Consider the following 21,670-nt stretch of genomic DNA (forward strand, 5'->3'; position numbering starts at 1 on the left):
GACAGAATATTACTTAGTGAACCAAAACGACTCGATTTCCGCACCGCAGGTGATGATCGCAAGTCGTCGTGATTTATAGACAGGATAGAGTATAGCATCTTGGATTGTACGCATCTTTTAGCGCAGTGTTTTCCAACCTATGGGTCGCGACCCAAAACATTTTAGGGGTAACGATAGTGAACAGTTTGGGAACCACTGGAGTACCAGATACTTATTACTATAACTGCTTTCCTGATTGCAGTAACTCTCGCTAATCATCGTTTACCAGGTTGTGATGTAACAATATGAATATGTATGGTTTGGGTAGCTCAGGGGTCGCCAGTATCTTTGCTTAGATATGAGTCTTCTTTACTTTGGAGCATAGTATACATGGTGACCCCAAAAAAGAAATCCATAAATTTGTTTCTTACTTATACAAAAATAACAGAATTTGCCTGTCTGTCTCCCATGCCTAGGAGGTGACTTGGAACATATTCTAGCTGGATGTAACATGACTTTTGTGCAAAGCGTCGTAGCAAAGCGTTCACTTGTGAGCGAGTGCGCTTGACTTTACTTTGATATTCTGTATGGTTTCAGCACCTTTTGGCATTTCCGTTGCTTGCTTGGAGATGAGCCTCATTGTTTTTGAATCAATGTATTTACGTCTAATGTATACCCTAGCTGGTTATGATATAAATCAGGGGTCTCCAACTCAAAACATGTCGCGGGCCACTTTTTGAAATTTATTGGCCACGCGGGCCGCAAACCAAGAAATTAGGTACAAAAATGAGTATCTGAATGTATTGTGTTGAAATTACACTTGAATCTTACAGCAAACGAGATATGAAACATATTCATTTACTTGTGCTGGGTATTTGGTTTCGATGTTTGGCCTTATTTTGCGTTGGCATCGTACTTTTTTAATTTTTTTGTGGAAAAATCCCAATCATGACGCGGGCCGCAAAAAAATGCCTGGCGGGTCGCGTGTTGGAGAACCCTGATATAAACCAACCGCCACTAGTGTAGGCCACCAACATTCATTCAAGATAGATGGACCCCAGAAACGTGAATTTTTCCCGCTCGGCACAACGTCAGTCTTTTTCGTTAAATCCCCCCCCCCCCCCTCCTCCCTTTTCCTAGTTTAGAACTTTCCCCTTCATTCAGTATGGAAAACTCTGTATTCGTTAACTGTTAGTATCACGCGCAAGTTGCACGACTTTTGTACAGTTCAAATAATTTATAATGTGTATTGCAATAATGCTAAATTACGGAAAGATATACCAAATGGAACTAATAGTAATATTTACTCCCCAAAAACAACAAAATTTTTCTCCGGGTGGGAATCGCTGGCCAAATTTATTACACCTTGTTTGAGGTTACCATCGGTGGCGATCCCGGGGGTATTACCCATTAGTCGGTGTAAATTAGGATCTAAGATTTAATCTTTGCAATTTCATCAGATTTCTATAGCAAACATGGTCATGTTGGAAACATTTTGCATTTTCTGTTTTGTCAGCGGAATATTTGCCAAGGAATTACCTGGTAAGAATTAGGAAGTAATCGTATTATAAAAATAGTATATGTTTAAGTGAATATTTATGGAACAGGTTGCACGTCTTTAAATTATTTGTTCAAACTAAACATTGGAAATCTGCTCAGTCTCAATTCTAACCATATATGCATGATTCACTATATAAAAAAAAACGGTTAAAATCTGCCTTTGAAATTAAAATCGAAAACTCCAAAAATGAACGACGAAGACCCTAGGCTTCAGACTACCTTGCCTAATTACCCTGATTAATTTGGCCACGCCTCTTCCTTTTGTTAAATATGAAAATTCTATTTATATTCAAATTTCTATCATATACCATAGAAGTCCACTGAGCCCTCCCTATTCATAGCCTCTCGTGTATAAAGCACCCCAATAGCCGCTACAATGGAGGCCATTGAATTGGCGATTGAAAATATATGTACCTAATGTCCATATGGCAGCACAATAGTCCTCTGCATAAGATACTATTTGAATGACATTGTGAATATATATCCATCACTGTTTCTAACTTGCTGTCTATATGCCATCTACAATGGGGATGGGACATCCAAATGGCGATTGGAAATATATATATAGGCCTACCTATTCCTAACCTGCAGTTCAAATGGCAGCACCCTCTACGGAAGAGACTATATAAATGGTATTGGAATTATGTCCAACCCTTTTCAAAACTTGCTGTCTATATTACACCCTAATAGCCATTAACAATGGGGTACGATTGAAATTATATATAAATATATACACCCTCTTTTCTAAAATCCTGTTTAATATTTCACAGGCGGAGTATGTGTAACCAAGATTGTGAACGGTAAATTTGTCTCTACTGGAGATTGCAAGGTGATTATATTTTTAGCAACTTCCTTTTTTGTTTAATACAGTCCTTAAGCACAGCCAGGAGGGGCTGAGGGGCCATGCCAAGTTTGTGGAGAGATTCTTTAAGATATCAGTTTTATCTAGTCTTTTGTGCGGTGGTGAGCTTCGGGTTTGACCCAGTGATTAACCTGCGACATGAACATAGTTAGGTTAACGGTTTCACCACTACAGTAGGCCATCACGCCAATGATTGGTTATTCTTACGGAAGAAACACGGAAGTCAATGCCCATGATGGCATCATTCTTACTCATTTCCAAAGCACTAGTAAGGGGTTGGCAAATTAGGGCCCGCGAGCTGGATCCAGCCCACTTGTGCTTGCTGAAATTACGACTATGATTTTTATGGCCATCAATTTCCGTTGAAAATATCGATGGAAATAAAACCATAAAATGACCCCGATTGTTAAATTGTGTTTCTTATTATCATAACGTTAACGTTAGCCTAGTTGTTGCACTAGATTTTGTAAATAAACTGTTTTATTTCATAGTTTTTCATATTGGGTTTTGAGCTTTTAGCCCAGTAACCAAGTATGTTATCTGCAGTAGCTTAGCCAGGGGGGTGGTTTTGCGGTCGACCCCCCCCCCCCCCCCCTCGAGACTGATAAAAACACGCTTATTCCAGCGTTTGATCGGACCCGTTTCAATCTAACTTGGCAAAGAAAAATTTCAGAATCGCCCCCCTTTGAAAATTTGTGGCTTCGCAGATAACTTATCTGTAACTGGGCCACTCAAGAACGCAATTGCTCACCCATGCACTTGTGTCTATCTAACTTGTGTGTTTTACAGAAAGAAGACGGATCTGGTGAGTCAAACCTAGTGCTTATGCAACATCTATTAAAATGCGAGCGCAATGCTTAAATATGTGTAATGCATGTAATACAAAGACTAATAAATAAAAGGCATAGCCTTCGAGACTAGAGCACGGGTCGGCAATCTCTAAGCATTGAAAGAGGCATTTGGCAGCTTTTCCATTAAACTCAAATCTATTCGGTGCCTCAACATCAGTGGTTATTAAAACTCTCGGAAAACTACTTATGACGCAATCTAGTTCGTACTAAGAAACCAAATGGAATACGAATTATGCAATAATTCAGTCCATGGCAAAATGAAAAACACTTGCAAAATGAAAAGAAGTTTTAACAAACTTGCATTATCTTAATGCGACCCATTTTCACCGCGACTCATACATTGGGAAGCGCTGTGATGTGCAATTAGTTAGGAAGTATTCGAACTTTCATAGAATTCCAACCGTTTCTAACAAAAAACTCTTTTAACCACTTTGATTCACGGGAGCCAGGAGTCCCAGAACTAAGAGCGCACCGGAGATGCAGGTCCCCGATCGCTGTTCTAGAGACTACATCTATCTTTGCGTAAAAAAATTAGATTGATGCCATTAGTTGATTGATAACATGTATTAAGTTAATGGTATAACACTTTGAATCCACTCGGAAATCCAGAACCTCCATTGAGCTTGTTTAAAACATTCAGCAGTACTGTTTCAATTTTTACAGAAATTGCCAGAATGATCAAAGAGAGTCTTGAAAAGAAGCAACAACCTGCAAGTAATCTATTCCAAATTAATTTCTGTACCCCGGTTTTTATACCAAAGCGGAGTCGATCACCCACTATGTTGTCGTAAGGGGGGTGGATGTCAGACACTCCCTCTTTTTGAAATGTAAAAAACAAAACATTTTTCTGTGTCATACATAACAATTTTTCTAGTGCTCCATAAGTATGTGTACCAATATGGAGGTAACTAATTTTGTTCGCCTACTTTACATCAAGTTGTGTAAAGGGACTGAAACCTGTGAGCAGAGGGTATTATATTCACTTGGCTAACACAGACATTCCCTGAACTTGTAATAGAACTAAAAAAAGGAAAATCGAAATTAAATTATGGCCTAACCCTAACGTGGTACACACACTACAGGAATGAATTTTTCATAGCTCTTTAAAACCGCAAGACTCTTGAGTATCCACGTTTTCCAGCTTCCGTCGGACGCGCTAGCTGTCACGGTCTTACTTGACAATTAGAATTTTTTGACCTGCTCTCGCACCAAGCTGCTTTATCAATTTGATCCTCTTTTAGGGATCTGTGACGTCACATACAATTCAAAATGCTTCCGAGTGATCGTGTCATCTGCACAAAATGTCAGTTTCCCGGATGCTGAATCTATTTGCAAAAGCCATAACTACAAGAACGTTGCCAACATTTACGACTTCACTCATTACAGGATGATGGATGGTCGTATTCGTTCAATGCTTGGTGGGGACTCATGGAGGGGCGTTTGGACAGGTCTGAGATATCAGGTTAGTATACGGATAAGTGCAGGCCTGAGGTCAAGTGTAGTTTCGTACTTTAGTGGGTGTAGTATGAAAATGTTAGTATGTCAATCCCAACCCCACCTGACCGCGTCATTCAAAAATTACGTCACGGTGACATAATAAGCCCCTTCAAACGGCCATTCAAGACGCACAGACGATCATCCTGAAATCGAGAAATCTATTTCTCCCATTGTCTCATCATAACGATGCCGATATGAGAGAGATCGCTGCCGTTTGTGAATTCGCTATCGTCGCCGCAGATGCAACTTCGGGCGATCATAGCCATACTTTGGCAAGTATATGACGTAATTGTGACGTTGTAGTGACGTAATTTTCTGGTAGTCAAGTGGGGGTCAGGATTGGCATGTGCAAAAATCGTTATGCTACGCCTTTGAATATACTTAATATACGGAACTCACGAGGCCCCAAGTCCGTGGCGTCGTTTTTAATCGGTGATAGGTGTCCAGACGTAGTTGCAAACTCGACATATCTCGAAGCATTTTATTCGCATCCCATAAAAATTTATGTCTTTCCCGTCCTATGGGGCGTTTCTCACGGGAATTCATCCCGGGATAAATGTTGCAAGCGAAGATTTCTAATTTTATCTCATCTTGAAATTGCGACTCAGCTCCTACTATATTAGATACAATGATAAACAGATTCAAAAATATTTGTATTTGTAATCTTCAATTGAATTCTGCAAATTCACCAAGGTGTTAAAATAGTTACCCAAAATTAAGGTAAAATTTTGGCGCTCCGGAAGTATGTGCACCAAGATGGCGCACAGCATAAACCAGAACCTGGTTCACATACTATGTTCCAGTTGTGCGGCATCTTGGGGCACATACTTCGGGAGCACCAAAATGTTTTGTCATGGCAACGTTAAAAGAGTAACTGTTAAAAACATCAGTCATTGAATGTTCAAATGACATTTCACTGTGATTCAATACTGTTAAAAGGTATCAGTCGTTAAATGTTTTAAGTAGCATTTCATCGTAACTTCTGGTTATTTCGCGTTATTTTTTTAACATCCTGTATTATATTGTAACAGAACGGACAGCTGGTTCTGACGTCGGGCAAAAATATCTCTTTTCCAAAAGAAATATGGTATCCTGGGTATCCATCCCCCGAAGGAATGCGAACAAATATCGCTTTCCCTGTGAGAAAAAATCCGAATGACGAGGATCAGGGAATTTACAACCTGGCGCCATATATGAAATATCACGGTGTCATTTGTGAAATATAAGAATTGTAAGGAACAGTTTCGAGAGCTTTAACTGAAAGTAGCTATAATTGAAAAAGCTGTTTTGAGGAAATGAGGAAACATATATTTCTAATCCTTTTTTTTTATGAAAATACTATTGAATTACTCTCGTGAATATAGATTTAAACAATGATTATATACATTAGTTTGAATATACCGTTTCTTTGTTAAATTTTGAAATATTTTTTTTATAATTCGCCATTTTGTCCTGATAGACACGGAGTGTTTATATGTATTGCTTTGTTGAATTTGATCGGGGCGAAATTCGTCTTTAGTTTCAATTGCCAGCGCTTTCTATTAATATTGATATAACTCAAAAATTACTTAAAAATTACTTTTATATATTTTACTGGCCCACACCTAAAGCTCTCCAATTACGAGGGATTACCCCTGTCGTCCGATTTTCCGCCTGATTGATAGGGTCACAATTCCAAAATGATGCGTCTGGCAAAGCACTGTAATCGTCGCCTCCTGATCTATGTTATACTTGAGCATTGCTTTTCTTTGTTTTAAAGTTTTCAATGTTATTGAATATATTTAATCTATATTTGGAATAATAACTTCCATTAGCACTCTTGTTTTTGAATTGAGTGTAGCAGATTCAAATGATTACTATCAAGCTAGCTGCGCTGCCGGAACAATCCAGTGCTAATCAAACATTGTTCACCCTGCCAGTCATGCTTTATAGCGATTTGTCAAGGTTACTCAATATTCAGAATAAACCGATCTAGAGGAAGCGGTATTGATGCTGTCAGTCATGGTTCACTTCTCTTTTATCCCCAAATGACGCGTCGTCGCATGTATTTCCAAACGGAATTTATCTATGGATTAGATCAGTGGTTCTTAAAGTATGGGTCGCGACCCAAACATGGGTCGCGGAAGGTTTAAAAATGAGTCGCGACAAGGTCGTCAATCTAAGAGCAGAAGGACGAATTTTCAGCTTTCCCAATGTTTCAATTTAGCTTCTAAACTCTGGTATTTAAAAATAATGGAATATAAAATTTCATTCACGGAAAGAACTGTCTTGAGCTCATTGTTACATCCCAATTCTGATATGCCAGTCACGTGTATTTTTTTTATGGTATCGGTAACCATGCACGTCGCTTGTCGTTGTGTTGACCGCGTGGAATGTCGTCCTAGTGGATTAAAATAACCAAAAATGGGTGTCTATTTGGTAATGTAAATTGTAATAGACGACGCAATGAAAAAGCTCGCTTCTCGACATTAGATTATTCAATATCTAGAAAATGTGACTTCATCTCGAGGCACCATTTACCGCGAACGAAGCAGCGTGTGCACATTTGATGAGTAAAAAGTTGTATATTGCGAAAGATACCGAAGGCCAGCTAGGATGTCGTGTTTGCGACGGACAGCGGACGCCTTTTCTGCTACAATTCGCGACAAGGCACTTGTGCGAGCGAGGATATTTGGCACTGACGGTTATTAAAACTAAGCTCGCAATCGCCTCGATACCCGTGACAACTTGCGTATAGCGTTAAGTAAAATAGAGCTGTGTATTGAAGATATAATGAAAAGAAAATTTCAGTTTCATCAATCTCACTGAGTCAATGGACTGTTTCTAATAAATAGTTGTCTGTATTTGAGTCAAACTGTACTAACATTAAAAACACATTTTGTGATTAGATTGTAGCCATTGCCCGTTTTATTTAACAGTTTATTCAGGCGAGATTAAAGGGTCTTCATATGATCCCAAAATATATATGTATAAGTAACTTTGGAATGGGTCCGAAAGTGAAAATAATTTAATAAATGTCTCGAGTTTCTCATCAGTTCAACATTTTATTTGAATGCATATAATAATGTGTAACGCGTTACTTGTTACATCTCTGTTATGCTTGATAGTGAAATACAGTTCAGTTCTGTATAAACATTTGTTGACCTAACTAGTTTTTTTTAACTATGCATGGACTCATAAACAAAATAAAAGAGCCATCATAATAAGCGCGTACCGGAAATAAATCTTAACTGTGAAAATAGGTAAATATTAAAACACTTTTTGCAGTATACGCTTTGATCAAGATAAAAATAGTTCCACTCCAAAATGCCAGAAACACCTAGAATGCTTGGACTAATCGTTATATGCACGAACGTTGTGATTATTCATTATTTTATGCCGGTAAATGAGGAACTGAGCATATTCTTTAGTTTCAGTAAGTTCGAATTAGCTTGCTTTACTCCAAAAAAAAACTAATTATAGATCGAATAAAATCTCATTCCAATATTAGATTGGAATTTAATATTCTATTTCTTACTAGCACGATTCTTTAGGTAAGTAAAGCAACATAAACCTAACCAAACATTATTAATACCGCCCCAGTTATAAAATGGTTCAATTTAATGGCAAAAAACTAACCTTTTGGGCAGTGGTTCCCAACGTTGATTGACCGGAGTGGAAGCGGAGTGATATTTGCGAGCCAGGAGAGGGGAACGCCCGCAAGGGGCCAATGCCGGTACCGGTACGTATAATTAAGATACCGATGTAATTGAATATACACGTGCTTAAACTGTGATAATGGCGTAACAATTCGCGGTATCTAGAACGTAAAAAGGTAACAACATATTTTAAGGCTGAGCAGAGTCCCAAATGATTTACAAACTTGGTGAAATATTAAAACAACAATAGGTTATCACAATGCAAACAAAGTACGTACACATGTAACTCAGAAAGCTTTTTCTTGTTTATACACTTTGTTCATGTTTATTACTAGTTCGCGGGCACCGGCCTGGGCACTGGCTCAAAATGGCTCTTTCCGAATGATTCAGGAGAAATTCAGGTACTTGGACGTATCAGACACGTGAAACATTGAACGGGCATGATAGCGGGGTGTTGGAAGGTATGGCAAGTCACGCTCTGAAAACGTAATGTTACAGGTTCGCTAGAATGAGATTTTAATGCGCAAATGGTTTGGTTGCACTCCTCAGAGGAAGCTTGCCCCTGGGGTTTTCAATCCGGCCCGCTAGATGTTGCGATACGTTTCTGCTCTGCCTGTGCCGAGTCTTATTTGGGCAAAAAGTAAATTCAATAAGGTATTTCGACCCGATAACTCAAAAGCAAAGTAACTCCCGAATAATAATGGATGCTTCAACAGAGAGTTGAGCCTGATACAGGGTAAAGGCGAGACGCCTTCAACAAAAATAATATAATTAGGCCAGTGGTGAATTTCAAATTTTTTCTCAGCCTATAGGCTATAAAGCAGACATGGCCCGCGGGCCAAAGCTGTAATTGCTTGTACAGAGCCCTATTCAAATCGGAGGCCCAAAATCCCACGAAATGAGCATTTCACTTACATATAGTATCAAACCTGGAACTCAATATTAAATGGCATCATAATTATTTACAAAGGAAGTGAGCTATTGCTGCGTCATAAAGATCTTTTGTTAAGTCATACACCAAAGGCATTGCTATAGTTAGGTATTTAGGCTGGGCCGCAGTTGATCGTGAACTAATTTCGCATATGTGGAAATTTTAAGTCATTTTAGTTTCTAGCATTATACAACAACTCATTGATATTATTGAGTTATATCATCAGAACAGGTATATGCGGTAAGAGAAGCGTTATAGTCAGACGCGTTTTGGAACTTAATGGGCATGTAATATATGAAGATTTTGAAAATTAGTTTAGTTACAATTTTTTTAGGCGGCCAACTGATTTTGAGTGATAACACATCTGGCTATATTGTATTTATGGCAACATGCATTTACTGAAAGATATAATGGCGTATTACTGAAAGTAGTTGGTAAAAGATTTGGTGCCTATCCAATTCAAATTTTTTTGGGGGGGAGGCAACAATGAAGTATATAGTTTGGCCCAGAGCTGGCAGTGTTATACTAAAATTGTATATATGGGAATTCCAAGTTACCATAGTTGCGGAAAGAGAGGCGTTTTAGGTATACGTATTTTAGAATTTAATGACCATTTAAAAAGTTCTGATAAGTAGTTCAGTTGCAATCTTTTCAGGCGATCAAGTGAATTTGAGTGATAACACATCTGTCTGGCTTTCTATACTGACAATTTTGCTTTATTGTATTTGAACATGCATTTACGGTGTGATATAATGGCGTCCTAAAAGTCGGTCCTAAGATTTCATGGTACTGAGGTCAGGTATCAATAGCCGATGGTTGCTACCAGGCTTATTATGCAAACTAAGCATGCACGACTGATGGGAAAAAAATGTTTTAGCAGGTGCAGTTTAGCCAATGTTGTGTATGATATATAGCAGTGTTTTCAAATCTCTTCCATTTATGAGGGGGATGGGGTCGTTACCTATAGTTTGAACGGCCCTGGTATACAGTGACATGCGTTGCCCTGGTGAATTTTGTCAACACAGATATTAGAAACGCTGCCGACTTATTTTGTATCATATCTATCAACCTTTTGTATCAATTTTATGGTGATCAGTGTAGGCCAATGGTTCTTAAACTTGCGTCTTCAAACTTCTGGTCTTCCATAACAATTCCTAGTTCAATTTTACCAGACACCCGTGATTAAAGACTAAATTTGATACAGATTGAATAGAAAGAAGTCGAACAATATACCAAATTGATTAATGTCCAAAATCCAAATCCGTTACAAAAAAGAGACTCCAGGCAGCCAGGTTGAGGCAACCATAGGCGTATCTGGCGTTTTTCATTAACCCCGTACTTGCTGTACGATACCACAAATTTAATATTCTTAATTAACATATACTTATTCCACACCAGTGCTATAGAAATAGAATCTAAGTAGGTAAAACTTGAACGAAGGTTGTTGATGATTGACTTGATCAAGAAAGATAAAATGTCCAATTTGATTTACCAACTATTGCTGATAGCATGTAAGTACAATGTAGAGCAATGTTGGATATACTCCGGTGCATCGTTTTGCAAAAATGTTGTAACGGCGCATCTTTTCTAGTTCAGGGGTGGGCAATTTTTTCTAGTCGGCGGGCCGGATGTGGGAAATGAAGTCCTCGGCGGGCCGGATTATTACAAAAAAATACTTCGGTATCCAATCTTTGTTAAATGCTCGACACTCTCTGTCAACTGTACGTTTCTTGGGATATTCCATGATTAATAAAACTTAATATAAAATCTAATTTCTAAAATCCATTTATATTTAGAATCTAAATATAACTGATAACAGTGGTGGGGAATGTTTACAACGCTTTCTGCTTTGACCTTATATTGTTTGTTTAACAAGTGTGCTAACGCAATTGTTTGTTCACTAAAGCAATTGTTTATTTCACCAGCTCGCACTGACAGTGCGGTGAGAGTAGAGCGATCGGCATCTTTCAGGAATGATGCGTCGGAGCACATAACAGAGTGTGGTTGGATACAGTCAGTGGGTCTAATTCCTATTCCAAGCAAAAATTTGTAATTTTTCACAGAGTTTTGGTGTCGGTTTTCAACCAGATTCGTAGTCATATTTCTTTTTTCAATTCGCAGTCAAATTTATAATCAGACATTGCATGGAATATGATATAAACAATAACAACGTCTGATTACAATAACAACAGATAACAATGTAGGATATTGTTGTCCATACATTCAACCAATTATAGTTTTATTGGACATGAAAGGAACCGATGGTTCAAGTATTAAATTAGTTCCAATTGACCAATGGCATCCTGAAATTTTAATTACCATTCTTAGTTTTGAATTCTATTCAATTAAAGAGTCTAGCTGCACACTAACACAAATGTATTTCTGTAAAGTTTCGTCCGACCAGAGTCAGAGGCCATTGTTGTAAACTGCTTGTCTGAGGAAGTCTGACTCTGGTCGGACGAAACGTCACAGAAATACATTTGTGTTAGTGTGCAGCTGGACTCTTTAATTGAATAGAATAGTCATGTTTATTCCAGCTACAGTATCCTTGCAGTATACGCATACGGATCCACTATCATAAATGCATAGAGAAAAGATAGGAAGTTAGTCTCGCGCAACCCAACTCAAACTTAGTTTTGAATATCTTATTTTCCACCGCTTCCCATCATATCCTCATGCTACGATGATTGAATTCTAAATTTTAAGAACGGCTTTTCGTTTGTAACAGGTTCGTTAACAGGTTCGTTACCTCATTCAAAAAAGTATGTATCTCACTACGTAGTTTACATTAACTCGGCACGCTTTAGAAAACGTAGTATTCAAAACACCAAATATAACGCAAGTCGTAAGCTGCGATGCACGTTGTCCGTTTAACGTATAGAATAAAACAAGAACGGGTTTTACATTTTCAAGAACGGGTTTGCGCGACCCTTGTGAACGCCGATTTACATCATTGCTCATGAATCTTGCGTGAACTCATTGTAAAATGAACAAAATACTTCTCAAGAGGGTCGATATAGGGACGTGGCGTTAAAAAAGCTGCTGTGACGTTAACAATATTTGACTGTTATCAGATATTTATCAAGACGAGTCATGAATATCAATGCTAGTTGAGATCAAAGTAGAACCTTTTGTACCCAGCCACTAATGCAAAAATGTGAGATTTGAAAAAAATACCCCCCGCCATGTTTTAAAATACCAAATTAGTAATTATCCAATTTGGTTTTGGTTAGGAATGATTTGAAAATTTGAATTTTCTGCTCAATCCTGATTGGGTAATCACTAATTTTCTTATTTTGAGCGTGGCTTTGTACAAATCATCCGAAAAAAGCTAAAACGGTAGTTCTCAAACAACTTTGATCTGTCACCCTCTTCCACAAACCATCAACACTCCGTGGCCAGCTGCTATCTGAAAAGAAATTCTAGTTTTCTTTGGTGGTTTTCCATCAGTTATTTATTCTCCATGTTCCAGAATAAAAAGGAAGCCGTAATAAAAGTTTGAGAAACCCTGTGATAAGATACCGCACGATTTATGATCACTATATTGCAGGTATTGTCAACCATGTCCGTTGCGTGAATTGTAACACCAGGGATATCGTCGATGATTATAACGGCACTATAGAGTCTCCTAACTATCCAGATGAACGTAAAAAAACGGCAGATTGTACGTGGAAAATTCATTACGTCAAAAAACATTTCCCCAAAAAGCGATCCTTGGTTTTAGATTTCGTCGGGCTGCGACTCTACTTTGCAAAACTTGATTACACTGCAAAAGATAATGCGACAAGATATTGCCCTTATGCACACAACTTGACTATCAATGAAGGTAAGAGAACTAATAAGTAATTGAGATGTTCACAGCAGAAGATATAAGTTAACTCGAGGCAAGACCCCGGAATTTAAACTAAAAGTGAGAATTGATGGTCAGCTCAACGCACCATAAGGCGCACTTTAAGCTTTCATTCTCAGAAATCGATCGTGCGCCGTATAAGCCAGTGCGCCTATTGTATGGATCAGATGGTGCTTTATTGCCTGCCCACAGTTAAAATCAGTACCGGTAACGGTACAGTCGTTTCATAAACAGTCGTCGTTTCATGTTTTCTTTGAATAAAATGTTATTACCAATGTAAATTGTAAAATGTAATTATTTAGTTTCTTTTGTATAATGAGCTTCGTACGGTAACCCAATACCGTTGCGTTTTAAAGCCTATGGGCAAACCAATCAAGGCGATTTATTTGCCGGTGCTTATGATCCGTATAATACGATGATCGATTGATTCAAAGAGCTACGTGGACTGAAGACCGTTGGTTTTAATAGTGTATGATTTTTTATGACGCTAACCACTCCCGAACAAGGCTCTATCTATACAAAAAACAACTGATACCTAACGTTATGTAAGTAACTACTATTAGTTGAAAGGGACCTCCTGAAGTATGCGCACCAAGATGGCGCACAATCTGAACTCAGGTTGCGTACAAGGTTAGGGTTCAGGTTGTGCGACATCTTGGTGCGCATACTTCAGGAGTCCCGTTGAAAGAAACAGAATCTTTCCGGTTCGCCATTGACAACCAAATATGGGTGAGCATGGGTAAATCGTATCATGTTGAAGGTGGGATTGCAAGCGCATCCACAACACTTGGCATGATGCGCCGCTCTTTGCAGAACAGTTCTTGTTTTGAACCCCATGTCCATCACGTCACCCAGTATGTAAAACAATTTGGTAGGAAATGCGGAACGGGTAAGATTCTGCCGACCTGTCCTAGTAAAGTAGTTCCTATCAGTGCCCGATTGAACTTGGTTGGAATGAAATGGGCAAAAAAACTCATGTAATATTCTGTCTCGCCACCGTCCAGTTATCTTAACCTTCAAAATATTGACTCGCAAAATCTATTTTTCAGAAGCCATAAACTGCACGAGATTAGTCTCCAACAACACAGAGACTTTTTGTAAAGCATATTATGAAGATCAGGTATGCGCCAACCAAAAAGAAATTAATCATTGCGAAACAAAAGACCAAATAACATATCCAGTGTCTGTTCACTACAAAGCAAAAAACCTATCTCTGGAAAACATTGGACCGGTTTTCGGGTTCAAATTAAACTTCCACTACGTCGAATGTAAAGCAGGTAATTTATTCAATACATACATTTACCTGATACTCGAAATAATATCCCAAGCACCCACTCAGAAGTAAAAGAAGCTTGTCTATGATCACGCGCGCGCTTTTATGTGTAAAGGAGAGTCATCTTTGGGCATGGTCACACGTACTCACTTCAAAAGTAAAGAAGATTTGTCCCTGAACAACGTGACGCGCAATCACTCAAAAGAAATGATACTCAGCTCTGAACAAGCTAACGCACACGCCACATAGAAGTTAATGTTTGTCTCTGAGCATGGTGACACGCATAAACTCAGAGGTAAAGGAAGCCCATCCCTAATAAAAGTTACAGACGACCACTGAAATGACCAGAAATACTAAATAATACAGAAATTCGGTTCACTACTCGCTAGTAAATTCTGAGCAATGCGGGACAGGAAGTAATTCAATTGAATATGATCTCAAAAGTGCCATGCTTGGGTCACACTTGTATCATTTCTCCCACTATTGGAAGTTAAGTATATTGTGTGAAAATGTCTATAGAGTAAGAATATGAAGTGAATTCAGACTATGTTCAGGTCTAGAACATTTCACTTTTACAGATGGTTGGAGTATTTTTATATTTTATACCATGTGAAATTATTACAACTGGGGGACACGAAAAACATCGCAAAAAAACAGCAATGATATATCACATAGAATTTCTCAAAAATTAGTTTGTAACATGAAACTTTTTAGTTGAGCATAGAGCCAACCAAGTACGTTTTATACCAAGTACATGTACATAGCAAAAAAAATATTTATAATTATAGTTCATTTTTCATCCTCCTCTCAATATGTCCCGAATACATATTTGCATATTACTACAAAATATTTTCACAGAAACTACAATTGTGCCCGAGACCACTGACAGCCAAACAACTTCTTCATTGAGCGTTGAGACAACAAGCAATAAACGTCCTCAAGCTACTTATCTACCAAGTTCAGGCGGAATTCTTTCTACTATAAAAATTAAGCGTTTAGCGCATGTTTACATCCTCAGATCATCTGGACTGGTAAACGGACTAGAGATGGGGTTTTCCATATAATTAAACCGTCTTGTCGGCTTTAACAATATGTAAATAAAAAAAAACATTAAAATACATGAAAAATTCGGGCAAATAATACAAAATGGAAGAGATATAGAATATACGACGTCACATTCATAAAATAACGTCACATTCTTATTACACATCACTTTGATATTATGACGTTGCGATTTCGTACCCAACATGTACTGGTAACCGGACTAGAAATAAGATTTGCTTTTCGGCGAAACCATCTTATCAGCTTTCCTCTCTCGCGAGATAAACATGAAAAAAATATTATCCCAATAAACTTTTCCTTTTACAGACGATCCCGATATAACAACGACTTCGTATTTCACCGGTGTGACCGATGCCAATTCATCAATGTTGGTCAACGTTGTTGTGCCAATAAGTGTTGTCCTCTTACTGGTCGCACTGGCAATTCTAATTGTTGTTGTAAAAAGGTTGGTTCATAATCTTAGAATTTACTTTTATTAAAACACTTATTTGAGGAGTTGGAAGTTTTTATAAAATATGCCGTTCTCTGTAAAGCATTTTCCTGACACTCCACTCAAAATAAGATCCCACCCACCAACTCAGAAGTAAAAGAGGTTTGTAGCTGAGCATGTGAGTCAAGATTGGGATGCGACCGAGTTTGTGCGCTATAGCCTGACGGTTAAAGCGATAGACTTAACTGTGTTGGCATCGTAGGTTACTCATCTCGGGATCAAATCCAATCACGTTACCCAGGATGTGGTAAAGAAATTAGATGGTGGGTCATAATACCAAACTGAAAAGATACCGCTTATATAAATCCAGCCCTCTACATATTTTGTTGTTAAAGCGCGCGATTGCCGGGTTTACCAGGTCGCTTTGGTGCGTTTATTGTTTTTTCCAAAAAACATATATAGTTCGACTTTTGGTTATTTTTTTTTTTTTGTTAGACTTTGTTATTAGTGTCGCTGCTCGATGAGCCTAATTTGGTTTCCCGCGGCTCCCCTCACCTCGAAATGCTCTTTCATAATTTATTCGTATAATTCGTATATCTAGTGTGGTTTCATTATGGTGAAAAAATAAACTACTGATTGCTGCATACATATCGTTAGATATCAGTGGATGAATGCACAGGGTCTCCCACGATATTCCAATATAGTTTATACTCAGAATAGGGAAAAAAATAAACCAATGATTACTTTTTATGCGGTTCATGCGTTCATATTACCGTTAATTGAGATTTTAATTTTCAATTGCAAATTACAATATTTAATATTTAGAAGAAAAAGGCAACAGAGCGGAAATCCATCCAAGAGCGACCAATCAAAAGTTAAAGCTTCGTCTTTCAACCAATCAGGAGGGGGCATTTACTCAGCAGCAGAAGATATCAATCAATCAAGTCCACAACGAATGAGCGGGGCCGGTTCAAGCAACCAATCAGAGCAAGGACAAAGCAATCACGTGTCCATAATTAACCAATCAGATGTCGCATATTCCACAGTGGAAAAGATTCAAGGAACAAAGCAAACAGTCGAATATCACAAAACAATGGTGGATAATGTACTATATGGGGAAACAGGGGGAGGAAACGGCGATGCCCGAAAAAATCCACCTGATGCTCCACCTAGTGACGAGGCCGAAACAGTCATAAATGTACTATATGGGGAAACAGGGGGAGGAAACGGCGATGCCCAAAAAAATCCACCTGATGCTCTACCTAATGACGAGGCCGAAACAGTCGTAAATGTACTATATGGGGAAACAGGGGGAGGAAACGGCGATGCCCAAAAAAATACACCATGTGCCCCATCTAGTAACGAAGCCGAAACAGTCGTAAATGTTCTATATGGGGAAACGACGTAGAGAGTTTTATCCATATTCAGTTGCCCTCCGAACTGCAAACTCTTTTTCACTGACGAAATGTGCTTATTGGACACGAAAGGGACCTATTAATCGTTTCGGTATTTTTCATTTTTTTTATTCTTGTTGTGAAAAAAATCGTCTTTCTCTTTAACTACTGGACCAATTGCTTTGACTTTTTCAGCGGTTAAAGATTGCTGTTCTCGCAGAAGGCTATTACTTTTATATCTTTTTTCAAATATTTCTGGACTATATGGAATTCGTTTTTCACTTTAAATTAATGTGTGTGGGCGTCATCAAAATTAACAAAAAAGCGCAACATGTCGTGGTTACCAGACTGTATATTCTTTCCTGTAAAAAATTTGATGCTACTCTGTTTTGGCCTTTGTGTCCATATTAATAATCGATTTGGTTCACAAAAACGAAACGTTGCGCATTAATGGTGACGCCATAGTATTAGAGTGACGTGATAATAAGTATGTGACAATATATTATAATGTGACGTCATACTATAAATGTGACGTCATAATACAAAAAATGGCATCATATATAATGCTTATCTCCCATTTTGTATTGTTTGCTGAATTTTGATTTTTTTTCACTTTGCATATTATTAATTTCATAACCAAGGATGCCATTTTATTTCTATTTACTGTATAAGTATTCTCGCACATGTCCTCTATACATTAAACGATTATGCTGTTAAATCCAAATTGATATTGTTTTTGTATTTAATCCGTGGGAGAGGAGAGTAAATAAAATAAGTGGTAAAATACTCCGATGTTAACTTTATGAACAAAGTGTTTTCATAGGATGTTTTCACTATAAACAATGTTATAGCCAGTGCCTCTAAGAATGGCCATTTTAGTAATTTGAACTTCGCAGTATATAGTTGAGCATTTCTTTCTTGTTGTATGTTTCAAATCGGGGTCTAGACTTTTCACCTACTAACCTAATCATTAAACTATTCGATTGAGTCAACTTGGGCAGAAAAAGTATACACATGCGGTGATAATTTAAAATTTATACGTAGAGTAAACATTATTGGTACCAGGTTGAGGTTAGTGCATTATTTCATTCCGATTTTCTATACTTTAGTTATAAAGTTCGGGCACTGTCTGTGTTAGCCAACTGAATATACTCCCCTGTCCATAAGTTTAAATTCCTTCACACAACTTGATGTAAAGTAGGCGAACAAAATTAGTTACCTCCATATTGGGGTACTCCTGAAGTATGCGTACCAAGATGGCGGACACCGGAACGAAGTACGGTATGTGTACCAGGTTACGGTTAGACCATAATATTATTCCAATTCTCCTTAATTTAGTTATATTGCGAGTCCGGGGACTAGGTAAGTGACTCCCGTAGTATTTGTACCTATAATAGCCTAACCCTAACCTGGTACACATAATACGTTCCGGTGTCTTTCATCTTGATACAAACACTTCTTGAGCGCAAAAAGTTCAATATAAAATATGGGACATAAAAAAACTGAAATACTTCTAACAACTCTTAACTACTCGTGGTTTCCGCGATTTTCAAGGGTACCCTCGACGGGTGCTAACTGACTTCGCATAAAGCTCCCATTGAACGTAATCAGGTATCATAGTCCCTTCCCAAAAAGAGATTGCTTTCAAGTATCCTTTGTTTCTGTGGAAACCTGAAGTCCGAATTCTTAGAAATAACGTTTTTTTTCCTAAATGACGATTCTTTGTATTTATTATCATATTTTTTGTGGACAACGGAGGATTGCTTTTCCCTGAAATCTGAGAAATTACATTTTTTTCTCGATCACATAGATTTTCTTTCTTCCATCGCCTAAACCACTGGTTCTCAACCAGTCCCAACAAGGTATTGATAATTTAGTCGAACTTTGATTTTAGTAGCAATGAATGATAATACTGTACCAAGCTACTGAATGATAATTTTTATTTTAAATATGAAAATGCAAGTGTCTAATTTTGTATAAAGAATTTTTTGTTTTTCTTGTAGTTTTTCCCTTGCATGAGAAAGTTAATGGGCCACAGATTTTTTTACGCAATGAAAGTGGACCACGAGAAAAACCTGAATCTCTGAAAAACCTGGCCCAAACCTGAATCTCTCCAATTACGAGGGATTTTCCCTGTCGTCCGAGTTCCCGCCTGATTGATAGGTCACAATTACCAAAATGATGCGTCTGGCAAAGCACTGTAATCGTTGCTTCCTGATCCATGTTATACTTGAGCATTGCTTTGTTTTAAAGTTTTCAATGTTATTAATATAATTAATGTATATTCGGAATAATAACTTCAATTAGCACTCTTGTTTTTGAATTGAGTGTAGCAGATTCAAATGATTACTATTAAGCTAGCTTCGCTGGAAGAACAATCTAGCGCTAAGCAAACATTGTTTACTCTGCCAGTCATGCTTTATAGCAATTTGTCAAGGTTACTCAATCTGCAGAATAAACCGATCTCGAGGAAGCGGTATTGATGCTGTCAGTCATGGTTCACTTCTCTTTTATCCCCAAATGACGCGTCGTCGCTTGTATTTCCAAACGGAATTTATCTATGTACTGGTTTGTCTTCATTGTGTGTATTGTTAATAAGACTTTACATTATGAATGACTAGAATGCAGTACTAATATAGGATTGCATAAAGATCCTCCCCACACAAAAAGTATCAAACTGAAGATCCAATTACAGAACTGAAGAATGGTTCAATTTAATGGCAAAAAAAACTAACCTCCAGGGCGGTGATTGACCGGGGACCAAAATTAGAAGCGGAGTAATATTCGCGGGTCAGGAGAGGAGAACGCCCACAAGGGGTCAATGCCGGTACCAGTACGTATAATTAGGATACCGATGTACTTGAATATACACGTGCTTATTGGCCCACAGGTCGCGCTATGGGAACTACTGCGTTACGGTAGATAAATATCGCTGTATTTTGGCAGTAAATATCACAAACTCTTTTAAACGTGTATGTTCAGGCCAAGATGGTGAGCCTAAAATGATAGCAAGCGTACTAATAGAGCTGGTACGGCTAACCCCCACTGAACACCCATGGGCAATGTTCCCTCTGAGAAAATATTACACTGCGCAATTGTTTGTAACGAGTGAGCATGAATATTTTAAGGCTGACCAGAGTCCTAAATGATTTACAAACTTTGTGAAATATTGAAACAACAATAGGTTATCACAATGCGAACAAAGTACGTACACATGTAACTCAAAAAGCTTTTCCTTGTTTATACACTTTGTCCATGTTTTGACTAGTCCGCGGGCACCGGCCCGCGATAGCATAGTGGCATCGTAAGCTTGATCCAAAATGGGTATTTCCAGATGATTCAGGAAAAATCCAGGTAATTGGACGTATCAGACACGTGAAACAATAAACGGGCATGATAGCGGGGTGTTGGAAGGTATGGCAAGTCACGCTCTGAAAACGTAATGTTACAGGTGCGCTAGAATGAGATTTTAATGCGCAAATGGTTTGGTGGTACTGCGCAACGGCGCAGGGGTTTTCAATCCGGCCCGCTAGATGTTGCGATACATTTCTGCTCTGCCTGTGCCGAGCCTTATTTGGGCAAAAGGTAAAAGTAAATTCAATAAGGTATTTCGACCCGATAATTCAAAAGCAAAAGTAACTCCCGAATAATAATGGATCCTTAAACAGAGAGTTGAGCCTGATACAGAGTAAAGGCGCGAAGCTTCCAACAAAAATAATATAATTAGGCCAGTGGTGGATTTCAAATTTTTTGTCAGCCGGTTTCATCACATCAGTCCTATTTTTCAGCCGGTTCTATTACAAAAAGTCATTGACAGTAACCAGTAATGCTAACCGGTTTGCTGTTTTAGTAAGACGGTTATATAGAACCGGTGCGAACCGGATGAATCCCACCACTAAATTAGGCTATAAATCAGACATGGCCCGCGGGCCAGAGCTGTAACTGCTTGTGCAGAGCCCGATTCAAATCGGAGGTGAGAAATCCCACAAAAAAAGCATTTCACTTACACATCAAACCTGAACCTGAATATTAAATGTCATCATAATTATTTACAGAGGAAGTGTGCTATTGCTGCGTCATTTAGATCCATTGTTAAGTCATACACCAAAGGCATTGCTATAGCCAGGTATTTAGGCTGGGCCAGAGTTGATCGTGAACTAATGTTGCATATATGGAAATTCCAATGTCATTTTACTTTTTAGCATTATACAACGACTCGTTGATATTATTGAGAACAGGGATCTTCAGAACAGGTATACAATATGCGGGAAGAAAAGCGTTATATTCAGACGCGTTTCCAGATTTATAGCCATGTAATATATAAAGATTTTGTAAATTAGTTT

The 21,670-nt window shown here is 38.2% G+C and overlaps 2 protein-coding genes across 3 annotated transcripts; both read left to right on the forward strand.

Annotated features, from left to right (window-relative positions):
* The first annotated feature begins 1,443 nt into the window (after positions 1-1,443).
* Positions 1,444-6,677, forward strand: LOC120331899 (uncharacterized). The gene is made up of 6 exons (XM_039399069.2): positions 1,444-1,521; positions 2,310-2,368; positions 3,191-3,206; positions 3,916-3,966; positions 4,494-4,714; positions 5,781-6,677. Exons 1-6 carry the CDS (start codon positions 1,455-1,457, stop codon positions 5,973-5,975), a joined length of 609 nt encoding a protein of 202 aa, XP_039255003.2. The 5' UTR covers positions 1,444-1,454; the 3' UTR covers positions 5,976-6,677.
* A 4,029-nt stretch (positions 6,678-10,706) lies between these two features.
* LOC120331607 (uncharacterized) lies at positions 10,707-18,549 on the forward strand. 2 transcript variants are annotated; one of them, XM_078114116.1, is made up of 5 exons: positions 10,707-10,829; positions 12,869-13,144; positions 14,218-14,445; positions 15,300-15,472; positions 15,810-15,948. In XM_078114116.1, exons 1-5 carry the CDS (start codon positions 10,766-10,768, stop codon positions 15,822-15,824), a joined length of 756 nt encoding a protein of 251 aa, XP_077970242.1. In that variant the 5' UTR covers positions 10,707-10,765; the 3' UTR covers positions 15,825-15,948. The 2 variants fall into 2 exon arrangements, with proteins under 2 accessions (XP_077970242.1, XP_077970243.1); XM_078114117.1 differs by lacking the exons at positions 10,707-10,829; positions 12,869-13,144; positions 14,218-14,445 and adding an exon at positions 16,759-18,549 and having other exon boundaries at positions 15,391-15,472.
* The last annotated feature ends 3,121 nt before the right edge of the window (positions 18,550-21,670 follow it).

Source organism: Styela clava, chromosome 6 (genome assembly GCF_964204865.1).
Source record: "Styela clava chromosome 6, kaStyClav1.hap1.2, whole genome shotgun sequence".
Taxonomy (NCBI): Eukaryota; Metazoa; Chordata; class Ascidiacea; order Stolidobranchia; family Styelidae; genus Styela; species Styela clava.

Bases quoted from the DNA above. Each gene is read 5' to 3' on its own strand.
- LOC120331899 (XM_039399069.2), top strand. From the start codon at position 1,455: ATGGTCATGTTGGAAACATTTTGCATTTTCTGTTTTGTCAGCGGAATA. The intron at 1,522-2,309 runs GTAAGAATTAGG...AATATTTCACAG, and splicing joins ATTTGCCAAGGAATTACCTG to GCGGAGTATGTGTAACCAAG. The intron at 4,715-5,780 runs GTTAGTATACGG...ATATTGTAACAG, and splicing joins GGACAGGTCTGAGATATCAG to AACGGACAGCTGGTTCTGAC.
- LOC120331607 (XM_078114116.1), top strand. From the start codon at position 10,766: ATGATTGACTTGATCAAGAAAGATAAAATGTCCAATTTGATTTACCAA. The intron at 13,145-14,217 runs GTAAGAGAACTA...TCTATTTTTCAG, and splicing joins CAACTTGACTATCAATGAAG to AAGCCATAAACTGCACGAGA. The intron at 14,446-15,299 runs GTAATTTATTCA...ATATTTTCACAG, and splicing joins CTACGTCGAATGTAAAGCAG to AAACTACAATTGTGCCCGAG.